Source organism: Salmo salar, chromosome ssa01 (assembly GCF_905237065.1).
Source record: "Salmo salar chromosome ssa01, Ssal_v3.1, whole genome shotgun sequence".
NCBI lineage: Eukaryota > Metazoa > Chordata > Actinopteri > Salmoniformes > Salmonidae > Salmo > Salmo salar.
Window position 1 is genome coordinate 67,418,442 of NC_059442.1, and position 14,191 is coordinate 67,432,632.

The window sequence follows — 14,191 nt, forward strand, 5'->3', positions numbered from 1 at the left end:
CACTTAACACCTCTGCATTGTTTTGTTCATTAGTTCCTTTCCTGTAAGTTAGAGGATTTGAAAAGATACTTAGGCGCAACTTCAAGTGCTAAGGCCATATTTGACTGGTTGAATTGCAATTATCTACTATTATTTATGTAGAGGTACTCCAAGGTATACTGAATATAAAACATTTGAATACCTGAATTAGTGTTGCTTCTTGTATGCATTTGTGAAGGGAACTAATAGTAGGAATACAGTGTACTTTGTATGCTTGAAAATAAAATATTGACAAATGCATCATTCTGGTCGCATAGGGCGACCTCTGAAAGCACATGACTACTTATCCTCCATGTGACCCATATCCCTTGTTCGGCTCGACAGGACATTCCAGGACTTGTCCAAACAGATGGACCTAGCCTACGGAACAGTGAGAGACTCCGCCGTGTACGAGTACTTCAGAGCCAAAGGCACCAATGCTCTGGAGCAGGACAGCACCTTCGCTGAGCTCTGGAGAACCATCAGCACGAACAACGGCCACGAACACTCAGTCTCCAGCCCCTCTGAAGGCATCCACAAGGTGAGCTCAGGGACAGCCGGGTCTAAACTAATTGATTTCAGAAAACTGTAGCCACTTAGGAAAGTTTTTCTAAATCAGTGAGAATACATTAGGATGTTTAATTCTGAATCAATACAGCTATACAAGGTAAGTAATTTTCAGCACACACACACAAAAACAGAGGTCCGTAGAGAGAAAATTACTTGGCTCTACTCATAAGGAGGCGTGGGAGTAAATGGAATTGTTAAACTATTATTGAATAATGTATTTTTTATTTTTCTTTCCTGATTAGAAGTTAATGGTTACGCTGAGGTTAATATCTCACAGCCTAAGACACACACACACACACACACACACACACACACACACACACACACACACACACACACACACACACACACACAAACAGCCTGAGAAATGTTCCAGTAATTAAACAAATTAGTTATAACAGAGTCTAGTCACACACACTTGTCATTGACTCTCAGGAATCTTTGAACCACTAATTGCAATTAGTTCAGGCAACCTCTGTAGTGTTCTGCAGATACTTGGTATAATGGTAAATTGCTTAGTGTTTCTGTACTTAAAATGAAAGCATGTTGGAAGAACAACAATGTTAGTTACAGTGCTTTCAGAAAGTGTCCATCCCTTTTGACTTATTCAACATGTTGTGTTCAGCCTGAATTCAAAATGGATTAAATATACTTTTTTCTCAGCCATCTACACAAAATAATCCATAATTAAAAGGTTAAAACATGTTTTAGAAATGTTTGCACATTTATTGAACATGAAATACAGAAATATGAGTATTCACACCCCTGAGTCAATACAATTGAAGTCGGAAGTTTACAAACACTTAGGTTGGAGTCATTAGAACTAGTTTTTCAACCACTCCACAAATGTCTTGTTAACAAACTATAGTTTTGGGCAGTCAGTTAGGACATCTACTTTGTACATGACACAAGTAATTCTTCCAACAATTGTTAACAGACAGATTATTTCACTTATAATTCACTGTATCACAATTCCAGTGGGTCAGAAGTTTACATACACTAAGTTGACTGTGCCTTTAAACAGCTTTAGATCAAAAGAAATAACAACACGAAAAATTAAGTAAGCATACTAAATACAAGGTCAGTCAGTTCCAGTACCATATTTACAATGTGCAGGGATACTGAAGTGATAGAGGTAGATATGTGACCCAAGCCCTGCTCAGATAATCCCTACCATCGTGTCACTGAGTTGTCATAGTGCTGCTGTTCATTGTCCCAGGGGTGTTGGCAGTTATAGAGTAAGTAACCTAATTCATGTCCCTGTATCTCCCTCAAATGCCTCTGTCAATCCTACAGCTATTGTCAGCAGTAATCATGAGCCTATGAACCTGAGTTATACTGTTAGCACTGAGAGGGTTTGCTCAAGTAGAAAATCCCACTGTGCAGTTCACCCTGTGGTAAAACATAAATATCACTGTCATGTCTACCTCTAAGTAAAGCAAAAACAATATCCCACATTAACATATCTAGCCTACTAAACAAGGTTCATGAAATCAATAACTTACTACTAACAGAACATTCATACAGTGGGGCAAAAAAGTATTTAGTCAGCCACCAATTGTGCAAGTTCTCCCACTTAAAAAGATGAGAGGCCTGTAATTTTCACCATAGGTACACTTCAACTATGACAGACAAAATGAGAAAAAAAAATCTTTCATGAATTTATTTGCAAATTATGGTGGAAAATAAGTATTTGGTCAATAACAAAAGTTTATCTCAATACTTTGTTATATACCCTTTGTTGGCAATGACACAGGTCAAACATTTTCTGTAAGTCTTCACCAGGTTTTCACAAACTGTTGCTGGTATTTTGGCCCATTCCTCCATGTAGATCTCCTCTAGAGCAGTGATGTTTTGGGGCTATCGCTGGGCAACACGGACTTTCAACTCCCTCCAAAGATTTTCTATGGGGTTGAGATCTGGAGACTGGCTAGGCCACTCCAGGACCTTGAAATGCTTCTTACGAAGCCACTCCTTCGTTGCCCGGGCGGTGTGTTTGGGATCATTGTCATGCTGAAAGACCCAGCCACGTTTCATTTTCAATGCCCTTGCTGATGGAAGGAGGTTTTCACTCAAAATCTCACGATACATGGCCCCATTCATTCTTTCCTTTACACGGATCAGTCGTCCTGGTCCCTTTGCAGATAAACAGCCCCAAAGCATGATGTTTTCACCCCCATGCTTCACAGTAGATATGGTGTTCTTTGGATGCAACTCAGCATACTTTGTCCTCCAAACACAAGTTGAGTTTTTACCAAAAAGTTATATTTTGGTTTCATCTGACCATATGACATTCTCCCAATCCTCTTCTGGATCATCCAAATGCTATCTAGCAAACTTCAGGCGGGCCTGGACATGTACTGGCTTAAGCACTGGCACTGCACTGCAGGATTTGAGCCCCTGGCGGCGTAGTGTGTTACTGATGGTAGGCTTTGTTACTTTGGTCCCAGCTCTCTGCAGGTCATTCACTAGGTCCCCCCGTGTGGCTCTGGGATTTTTTCTCACCGTTCTTGTGATCATTTTGACCCCACGGGGTGACATCTTGCGTGGAGCCCCAGATCGAGGGAGATTATCAGTGGTCTTGTATGTCTTCCATTTTCTAATAATTGCTCCCACAGTTGATTTCTTCATACCAAGCTGCTTACCTATTGCAGATTCAGTCTTCCTAGCCTGGTGCAGGTCTACAATTTTGAACAGACCCAGATCCCCGTGATTTACGTGAAGGCAGAGAAAAAGGGGCCAAATGGCGGGCTGCCTTCTGAGAATTCGTAGGCGATCAAATAAACCCCCACTTCCTTCCATTCTGCTAGCAAACGTGCAATCTTTGGAAAATAACATTGATGAGCTACGCTGATGATTAAACTACCAACGGGACATTCAGAACTGTAATATCTTATGCTTCACGGAGCCGTGGCTGAATGACGACACTATCAACATACAGCTGGCTGGTTATACGCTGTACCGGCAGGATAGAACAGCGGTGTCTGGTAAGACAAGGGGCGGCGGATTATGTATTTTAGTAAATAACACCTGGTGCATGATATTTAAGGAAGTCTCAAGCTATTGCTCGCCTGAGGTAGAGTATCTCATGATAAGCTGTGGACCACACTATCTACCTAGAGAGTTTTCATCTGTATTTTTTTGTAGCTGTTCACATGCTACAACAGACTGAGGCTTGCACCAAGACTGCATTGAATGAGCTGTATTCTGCCATAACCAAACAAGAAAACACTCACCCAGAGGTGGCGCTCCTAGTAGCTCAACCAGAGGGAAAAAAACTCCAGACCACCTTTACTCCACACAAAGAGATGCATACAAAGCTCTCCCTCGCCCTTATTTGGCAAATCTGACCATAATTCTATCCTCCTGATTCCTGCTTACAAGCAAAAATTAAAGCAGGAATCACCAGTGACTCGATCAATAAAAAAGTGATCAGATGAAGCAGATGCTAAGCTACAGGACTGTTTGCTACCACAGACTGGAATACAGTCTGGGATTCCTCCGATGGCATTGAGGTGTACACCACATCAGGCACTGGCTTCATCAGGACTGCGATTACTCATCACAGACTGGCAGAATCTTTTCTTTCCCCTTAACGAGTCTGAAGAGCCCGACGTGAATGATATCCTGCTCTCCCGGGAACAGACCCAGATCCCCGTGATTTGCGTGAAGGCAGAGAAAAAGGGGCCAAAGCTGTAGAACCTGAGGATTTGAGGGCCCATGCCATACCTTTTCAACCTCCTGAGGGGGAAGAGATTCTGTCGTACCTTCTTCACGGCTGTGCATGTGTGTGGACCATTTTAAGTCTTTAGTAATTTGGACACCGAGGAACTTGAAGCTCTTGTCCTGCTCCATGTGTGGGGTACAGAGATGAAGTATTCATTCAAAAATCTTGTTAAACACTATTATTGAATACACAGTACAACTTATTATGTGACTTGTTAAGCACATTTTTACCCTTGGTCTTATTTAGGCATGCCATAACAAAGGGATTGAATACTTATTGAGTCAAAACATTTCAGCTTTTCATTTTTAATGAATTTGTGAACATTTCTAAAAACATAATTCCACTTTGACATTATGGAGTATTGTGTGATGGCCAGTGACACAAAATCTCAATTTAATACATTTTAAATTCACGCTGTAACCCAACAAAATGTTGAAAAAGTCAATACTTTCTTAAGGCGCTGTATACATTCAAAAACTGTAACTATTGTTGATATGTTTTGACAAAAGGAGAGTAATTCAACCAAAAGTATCAGAGTGATTTGAACTGAGATAATGTTCAGTGTGAATGCTAATTGAGAAGATTCACAGTAGTACATAGGTACACTCACACACAGCGGTACACAGACATAGTAGCCTGAGCTATTTTCCAGTTATTAAACCAGATACTTAGTGAAGGGGGTAAATGCTTAGTGATTTTGTACTTAAAATAAAATCATGTTGGATGAACAGTAATGTTAGTTATACTTAAAAAAGAGTAAAGTCATAAAACCAAAAGTATCATAGTGATTTGAACTGAGATACTGTTCAAATGGTAAATGACAAGATTCAAATGGAAAATTATTATTTTCATACTTTCTTCTGAAGGTTAGTTTGGGAGTTTTCGTTCAAGACCTTGTGTAATTAAATGATGTGTACAGACAGGCTGTGAAGGGTTTTATTTGTGAAATAATGACCTTGGAGTACCTGGGACTCTTAGGAAAGCGCCAGGATAAACAGAGAAATATATATTCACTCAGAAAAGATTTTAGAGGTTCTGTTACTGTTCGTTAGTCATGGTCAAGCGATCTGCTGCTTTATACCCTGAGAACACAGATGTGCCATGTTCACTCTTACTGAAAACTACCTAGTTCATTTTAGCTAACGTCACAGTGAACAGCAATGACTGACTATGACTGAGTGTCATGGACTTGAAAATAGACTGGTTAAGTTTGTGATAAAGGCTGGTGATCATTGGACACGTGTGTGTTTATGTGGGAGCACGTCTGTACAGTTGAAGTCGGAAGTTTACATACACTTAGGTTGGAGTGATTAAAACTTGTTTTTCAACCATTCCACAAATTTCTTGTTAACAAACTATAGTTTTGGCAAGTCTGTTCGGGCTTCTACTTTGTGCATGACACAAGTAATTTTTCCAACAATTGTTTACAGACAGATTATTTCACTTATAATTCACTGTATCACAATTCCAGTGGGTCAGAAAATGACTGTGCCTTTGAACAGCTTGGAAAATTCCCAGAAAATGATGTCATGGCTTTAGAAGCTTTTGATAGGCTAATTGACATAATTTGAGTCAATTGGAGGTGTACCTGTGGATGTATTTCAAGCCCTACCTTCAAACTCAGTGTCTCTTTGCTTGACAATATGTAAAAATCAAAATAAATCAGCCAAGAACTCAGAAAAAATTGTAGACCTCCACAAGTCTGGTTACCAAACGGTTGAAGCAATTACCAAACGTTTGAAGTTTAATCTGTACAAACAATAGTATGCAAGTATAAACACCATGGGACCACGCAGCCGTCATACTGCTCAGGAAGGAGACGTGTTCTGTCTCCTGGAGATGAACGTACTTTGGTGTGAAATATGCAAATCAATCCCAGACAACAGCAAAGGACCTTGTGAAGATGCTGGAGGAAACGGGTACAAAAGTATCTATATCTACAGTAAAACGAGTCCTCTATTGACATAACCTGAAAGGCCACTCAGCAAGGAAGAAGCCACTGCTCCAAAACCGGCATAAAAAATAAACAGACTACGGTTTGCAACTGCACATGGGGACAAATATCATACTTTTTGGAGAAATGACCTTTGGTCTGATGAAACAAAAATAGAACTGTTTGGCTATAATGACCAAAGTTGTGGCAAAATGGCTTAAGGACAACAAAGTCAAGGTATTGGAGTGGTCATCACAAAGCCCTGACCTCAATTCTATCGAAAATGTGTGGGCAGAACTGAAAAAGTGTGTGTGAGCAAGGAGGCCTACAAACCTGACTCGGTTACACCAGCTCTGTCAGGAGGAATGGGCCAAAATTCCCCCAACTTATTGTGGGAAGCTTGTGGAAGGCTACCCAAAACGTTTGACCCAAGTGAAACAATTTAAAGGCAATGCTACCAAATACTAATTGAGTGTATGTAAACTTCTAACCCACTGAGAATGTGATGAAAGAAATAAAGATTAAATAAATCATTATCTCTACTATTTTTCTAACATTTCACATTCTTAAAACAAAGTGGTGATCCTAACTGACCTAGACAGGGAATTTTTACTAAGATTAAATGTCAGGAATTGTGAAAAACTGAGTTTAAATGTATTTGGCTAAGGTGTCTGTAAACTTCCGACTTCAACTGTATGTCTGTTTTGCCTATTCGTTCCACTATCCCCTCAATGTAACCCCTTTGTATATTCTTCCCCAGGCCAAGAGAGATTCCTTTGCCTTCCTGTGGGACATGGCTGTGGTGGAGTATGCTGCTCTGACAGATGACGACTGCACCCTGACGGTGACAGGCAACAGTATGAGTAGTAAGGGCTATGGCCTGGCCCTGCAACATGGCAGCCCCTACAGAGACCTCTTCTCCCAGAAGTAAGTTCCCCCTTCCAGCCAACTTATCCCAACAGCCACCTACTGTATTTATGTTTCTGTACTGTAGATGGGTGGTCCCACGAATAGTGCCTTTTTCCTTGTGACATTGTGTGTAGTCTTCGATAAAACACAAAATGTTAGTTGGATTCCATACATCTATGCTCTAACAAAGAAATTCCAATAGTGTGTTTTTGTAACTTTGTGGATTTAACATATATATTGTGGCAAAGAAGGGGGTCGAGTGATAAATGGCAGATATGTGAGGGCAGAACTAATAAACGGGCTCTGCCGATCACTAAAATGGCCACCCCGATCAGAACTACAGATCACAAAATGGCCGACTGCCAAAACTACAATTCCCAGAAGCAAGGGGAACCCTCAGAAGGTGGAGCCGACCCACAGATAAAAGGTCAAGAAAAACCAGGAAGAGAGAGAGAGGGCGGGAAGGATCTATGAACCATAGAGAAAGAGACAATCTACATTGGCTGGATTTACCGTGTACGAGCTGGACTGTTTTGGACTTACCTGTTGGCGTTTAGACCTGGACCTACCGAGAACCAGATTTGTGTACCGAACCCTGCTATCCTTGACCTTACCTGTGGCCTGGGTGGACCAGGACAGCGAAACAAACACACAGGTACGGTCATGTTCGAAAGAACTTTCATTCTGGGCTGACTTTGGTGACAGTTTCCCACTTAATTTGTGACAAACGCTCCTAACTTTGAAGAGGTTTGCCACAATATATAGCTATTTCTTTAGCCGTACTATGCCACCTTGTTTTATAGGCGAGGTGAGGTCCTTGGGACTAGAGGTCTTCACAGATCCGCCTGTACCCGAATACCCAAGACCTGATCCATAATTCTAAATAATGTCACTGGTCTGGGTCGGATCAGATGTATGTAACGGTTGTCGTCGGGAATAGAGGACCAAAACGCAGCAGGAATGTGGATGCTCATCTTGTATTTATTTTAAATAAAGAGAACACCAAAATAACAAACGAAGAACGCACAAACAACAAAACAGTCTTGTCAGGCTCACACATGCAAAACAAGAAACAACAAAACAGTCTTGTCAGGCTCACACATGCAAAACAAGAAACAATCTCCCACCATACAAAACAAACATCCCTCTGCCACGTCCTGACCAAAATACTAAACAACTACTTCCTCTGCTGGTCAGGACGTGACAGTAACCCCCCCAAAAGGTGCAGACCCCGGATGCACCTCATAAAAAAATAAATAAAAAAAACAACAACAACAAAAAACATCCCCCTAAACTGAAGGGAGGGAAGGGAGGGTGGCTGCCGTCACCGAAGGCACTTGTGCTACACCCCCCCTCCCCAACCCACCTATACAGGAGGTGGTTCTGGCTCCGGCCTACTGTCCTCCAGAATGCAGACAGACTTGCTCAGTTTCGGGCCGTAGGCAGACTCCCCTCGTTCCGGATCGTAGGCAGACCTCTTCCGTTCCACACTGTAGGCAGAATCATTTGAAACACAGTTACTCATATTTAGTTCCGGATCGTCAATAGACTTACTCAGTTCATAGGCAGACTCACCCGGTTCTGGGTCATAGGCAGACCCCTTCGGTTCTGGGTCACAGGCAGTCTCCCTCGGTTCCGGACTAGACACTGTTGCCGGATACTCTGGACTGGACACTGTTGCCGGATACTCTGGACTGCACACTGTTGCCGGATACTCTGGACTGCACACTGTTGCCGGATACTCTGGACTGCACACTGTTGCCGGATACTCTGGACTGCACACTGTTGCCGGATACTCTGGACTGCACACTGTTGCCGGATACTCTGGACTGCACACTGTTGCCGGATACTCTGGACTGCACACTGTTGCCGGATGCTCTGGACTGCACACTGTTGCCGGATGCTCTGGACTGCACACTGTTGCCGGATGCTCTGGACTGCACACTGTTGCCGGATGCTCTGGACTGCACACTGTTGCCGGATACTCTGGACTGCACACTGTTGCCGGATACTCTGGACTGCACACTGTTGCCGGATACTCTGGACTGCACACTATTGCCGGATACTCTGGACTGCACACTATTGCCGAACTCTCGAGGCTGGGCTGACGCACTGGAAGCCTGATGCGTGGTACTGGTACTGGATGTGCCAGTCTGGGGACACGCACCTCAGGGCTAGTGCGGGGATTGGGAACAGGCCGAGTCGGACTGGGTTGACGCACTAGAAGCCTGATGCGTGGTGCTGGTACTGGAGGTATCAGCCTGGGAACACGCACCTCAGGGCTAGTGCGGGGAGCGGGAACAGGACGAGTCGGACTGGGCTGACGCACTGGAAGCCTGATGCGTGGTGCTGGTACTGGAGGTATCAGCCTGGGAACACGCACCTCAGGGCTAGTGCGGGGAGCAGGAACAGGACATACCGGACTGGGCTGACGCGCTGGAAGCCAGGTGCGTGGTGCTGGTAATGGACGTGCCAGACTAGGGTTTCGCACTTCAGGGCTAGTGCGGGGAGCAGGAACAGGACGAGTTGGACTGGGCTGACAAACTGGAGACCTGGTGCGTGGTGCTGGTACTATCTTCACCAGACAGCTAGCATGCACCTCAGGACTAGTATAAAACGCTAACTCAGGTGATATCATTAGGACACGCTCTGTAGGGCGAATGTCGTACACAGTAGCTCTCTCATCCTTTTCTCCTCCAATTTTCCCATCAACTCCTTTATAGTCTCTGTTTCTCTCACCTCCAATTTTACCCCGACTAGCTCTGGTTCCATCCTCGGCTCCGCCGATCTGTCCGTGTGCCCCCCCCAAAACATTTCTTGGGGCTGCCTCTCCGGTTTCCTCGCCAGTCGTGTACCCCGGTAGCGTTCCCGGTCCTCACCAGACTTCCTCCATGGGCCCTCTCCGGACAGAATCTGCTCACACGTCCATTTCTCCCACCAGTCCATATCGAATTCCCCTTGCTCCTTACTCCGCTGCTTGGTCCATTTGTGGTGGGAGATTCTGTAACGGTTGTCGTCGGGAATAGAGGACCAAAACGCAGCACGAATGTGGATGCTCATCTTGTTTTTATTTTAAATAAAGAGAACACCAAAATAACAAACGAAGAACGCATGAACAACAAAACAGTCTTGTCAGGCTCACACATGCAAAACAAGAAACAATCTCCCACCATACAAAACAAACATCCCTCTGCCACGTCCTGACCAAAATACTAAACAACTACTCCCTCTGCTGGTCAGGACGTGACAATGTAATTGTCACGGGTATGTGTAATTTTAACTGACATGTCCGGAAGGCCCCGTACAGATCCGAACACGACTGCTGCAGTAGAGAGAGACATTTTATAATTTATGCTGCTGCTGTTACTTTTCCCAAGAGTGGAGCGTGGTGCATGTAGCTTGTTGTTGTTATTGTTGGCGGCCAATCATAAGTCATCACAACGGTGATAGGCTACAGTCATACAGCCTCCGTGTTTGGCAAAAGTTAGGATATATCTAATCAACGGAATTTAAAAGATAAAGGAGAAGGATAGGGTACAACGACCAAGAGCCAACTGGTTGGCAGCTACTTCATTTTCTGAATGGAGTTATTTGTAACTGTATGATGAGAAAGCGCATGAACTGCAGCCTCAATTAGCCTAGTTAGCTAATGTTAACTAGCTTATCTAGCTTCTCCTGGTTTGATGCAGTCAAGACAGGTACTACGTGGTCGTATTTGATGATGAATAACCTAGCTATGGCACCTGTTAGTCTAATATAACGCGAGTCGGCTTGGTTGGTTGCGTCTCTCCCTCACCGCTCCCTGTGTCACTCCCTCCCCCACATGTTAGAGAAGCACCTCCCTCTCACACTGTATCAAAGGTAACCACCCGTTACGTTTCTCCCTGTCCCAACCTTGTCCCACCCCCCTGTAACCCTCTTCCCCAGAGCAAAAAATATTCTGCACATATGCTTCTTTACCTCTGCTTTACGCCAGGGCTGGATTACTGAACGGGCACACAGGGAACCCAAATAAAAAACCTCTGGGGGCTTCCCAGATTTGAGCATGTCATAAGCAATGGCAAAATGTGTAGAATAGCAGGAAGTTTGCTTTAAAACTGCAAACTTCTCTTATCCTCGTGGTAAAAATGTGAAGAATAGCATGAGATGTGCTTGAAAACAGCACATTTTCTCTTAGCCTCATGAAAACATTTGTAGATTTTCATTATTAAACTGCACATATTTGTTCCTACCCCATGCCAAAATGTGTTGATTCCCTGGTGCCCCGGGTCCCGAAATGCGCTAGTCTGGCCCTGCTTTAGGCACAACTTTTTGAGGTCACCCTGCCCCTTTCTCACAGTCAAACGTGAATGATAATTCTTCAAGTTTTTCCAGTGAAACATCCATCCAGCATCTGATCTCAATCAGTTTCATGGGAATATGGATTTAGATCTTGAGTTATGTACAGTGTTCTTTCAAAGAACAGTGTTGTTATGAATGATGTACAGTGAGTGAATTTTAAGACAGATGGTGTTAACTGTATCATACCTTTTGTTTCAATCTAAGCACATTTTGCCTAGTGGCACACTGTTGAGGATTGGCCACGTGAGAGAAAAATGCGGCCATTCGCACAACCATCCTAAAATCTTATAATAATTGATCTATTACAGTAATGTTATACTATGCTATTATATTCTGTTTTGTTTTGTGAATAAGTTACTATCATTGTGATCTTGCAGACATTGATTCAGCTTTGATCAAACTTTATTAGAATGAGTACCAATCTCCATTCATCACTGAAATTGATGAGTAGCTTGAGTAGCTTGTTCTCTGGGCAGCCGAACAAATAGAGCAGAGACAGATTTTAATCTATCGGGAAGAGGGTTCTAAAGAATTTTGAACCGTGGCCAATCCATTAAAAAAAAAACTAAAATCTGAAATTCCCCAATTTGGCATGTCCTACTTCATGTTTGTCTGACTTCTATATAGATTTTAACCCACTTAACCCCCAAATTTCCCCAAGTTTTCACCATCATTGTAAAGCCCTAGTTATTTGTTGCTTTGACAAGGTAATTTCTATACAGCATTATTTATTTCCTGTGATTAGTGATTCATTTACATTTGTCCCTCAGGCTTAAAGTTAACCCTGTTATGTGAACTTATGTGAAGGGATAGTACGAGATTTTGTCAATAAAGCAATTTTCCTGGAAACCACCTGTCCCCATTTTCATTAGTTTATGTTACTGTAGGGTCTCTGTAAAATAAAAATAAAAATAAATAAAAAACATAATTTCTAGTGTAAAACAAATGTTATTTGTGGAGTGCCTTTGTTACAATTATGAAACAAAAAGCATGTGTGTTGAAACACAGTAAAAGCTTGTTTTTATAAAGACAAAAAAAAAAATACCCAAACCGTTAGACACATGGTCAATGAAGAAAATATCAGAAATTGTCAGTAGCCTAAACATGAGTATAAGCGCCAAGCGTGCTTGTGAATTGTGAAAATCAGCATTATAATTGCATTATAATGAATATAAGTGTTGATATGACAGGTCAAAATAGTTTGTCACTTATTAGACACATTGTTTGTGTCTAACATTGTTTGTGGCCTCGTTCGTGCTTACAGCAACATAGTCTGTGTGTCAGACTCATGATTAAGTCTCTCCTGCTCATGGTGTTGTTCATGAATTGTTTAAACAACAGGTAGAGTTGATAGTGGCCAAGTCAAGCATGTTGTAAAACACAGCAACAGGCCAGTGGCGAGTTCCTCCTTTCAGTACCTTCTGATCTGAAACATTATCTGTGTCATGGGTACTTAGGGCAGGAGGAAGGAGTAGAGTCAAATGCAGGAGATATCGTCCAGTAGCTCGAAGTTTATTCACACCCAAACACTAGGTGATCAAAAGGCACTGGGAGTGCACAATACCCAAAAGGGAAACAGGTAATCCACAAAGGGAAAATCACGCACGGGGCGCAGCCCGGCGAGAAAATAAATCCTCCAATATAAAAACGATAGAGAAGAAACGGCCACAGCGTAAAGCCGCACAAACAATCCCGCACAACACACAACCCCAAAGGAACAAACTAAATACCCCCCCACTAATGACAGAAATGACAACAGGTGCGGACCTAGACAGACAAAACACAATGAACACAGAAACACAGATCGGCGGCAGCTAGTAGACCGGCGACGACGACCAGCGAACGCCGCCCGGCCGAGGAGGGGCACCATTTTCTGTGGATACTGTGACAATCTGATCTTAAACATTATCCAACACTCGCTCACCTGCAGCCCGATATGGATCCTTACCCAGATATGGAAAGCCGTTCAGCATGAATCAGAATAATAATCATCGGCGATATCATGATCTATTTCTTCCCTGCCATCTGAGTCACTTTCATTCAGATCTTGTAGCAACTCTTAACATTGCATGTGCATCCATTCGTCTTGGTTTTGCCATTGTAAGTTATGCACGCTCTCATTGTATAGCCTACTCCAAATAGGCCTAGAGTAGGCTAATAAAACTGCTTGGATCCAGTGGACTGGTACAGGGTACGCTGTTTTGAGATTGTAATTAGAATAGATTAGTACAATACAATGGCCCGCCTTGTTTTTCATTCACAATTGATGATTACATAATAATGCATTGTTCACTTCCCCTCGCTCATCAACTTACCCATTCTCCCCCTTTCTCCCCAATCATACTATAATTTATTAATTTCATCTGCTGTTATACAGTGGGGGGAAAAAATTATTTGATCCCCTGCTGATTTTGTACGTTTGCCCACTTACAAAGAAATGATCAGTCTATAATTTTAATAGTAGGTTTATTTGAACAGTGAGAGACAGAATAACAACAAAAAAATCCAGAAACGCATGTCAAAATGTTATAAAATGATTTGCATTTTAATGAAGGAAATAAGTATTTGACCCCTCTGCAAAACATGACTTAGTACTTGGTGGCAAAACCCTTGTTGGCAATCACAGAGGTCAGATGTTTCTTGTAGTTGGCCACCAGGTTTGCACACATCTCAGGAGGGATTTTGTCCCACTC

At 42.7% G+C, this 14,191-nt stretch overlaps 1 protein-coding gene across 3 annotated transcripts in view; it reads left to right on the forward strand.

Moving 5' to 3' along the window:
* LOC106607602 (glutamate receptor ionotropic, delta-1) overlaps positions 1-14,191 on the forward strand; it is a 480,220-nt gene that overhangs the window by 446,802 nt on the left and 19,227 nt on the right. For all 3 annotated transcript variants that reach the window (XM_014204697.2, XM_014204704.2, XM_014204701.2), the window contains 2 exons: positions 364-559; positions 7,009-7,175. In XM_014204697.2, coding sequence (XP_014060172.2) covers positions 364-559; positions 7,009-7,175 — 363 coding nt within the window. The remainder of the gene's footprint in view (positions 1-363; positions 560-7,008; positions 7,176-14,191) is intronic.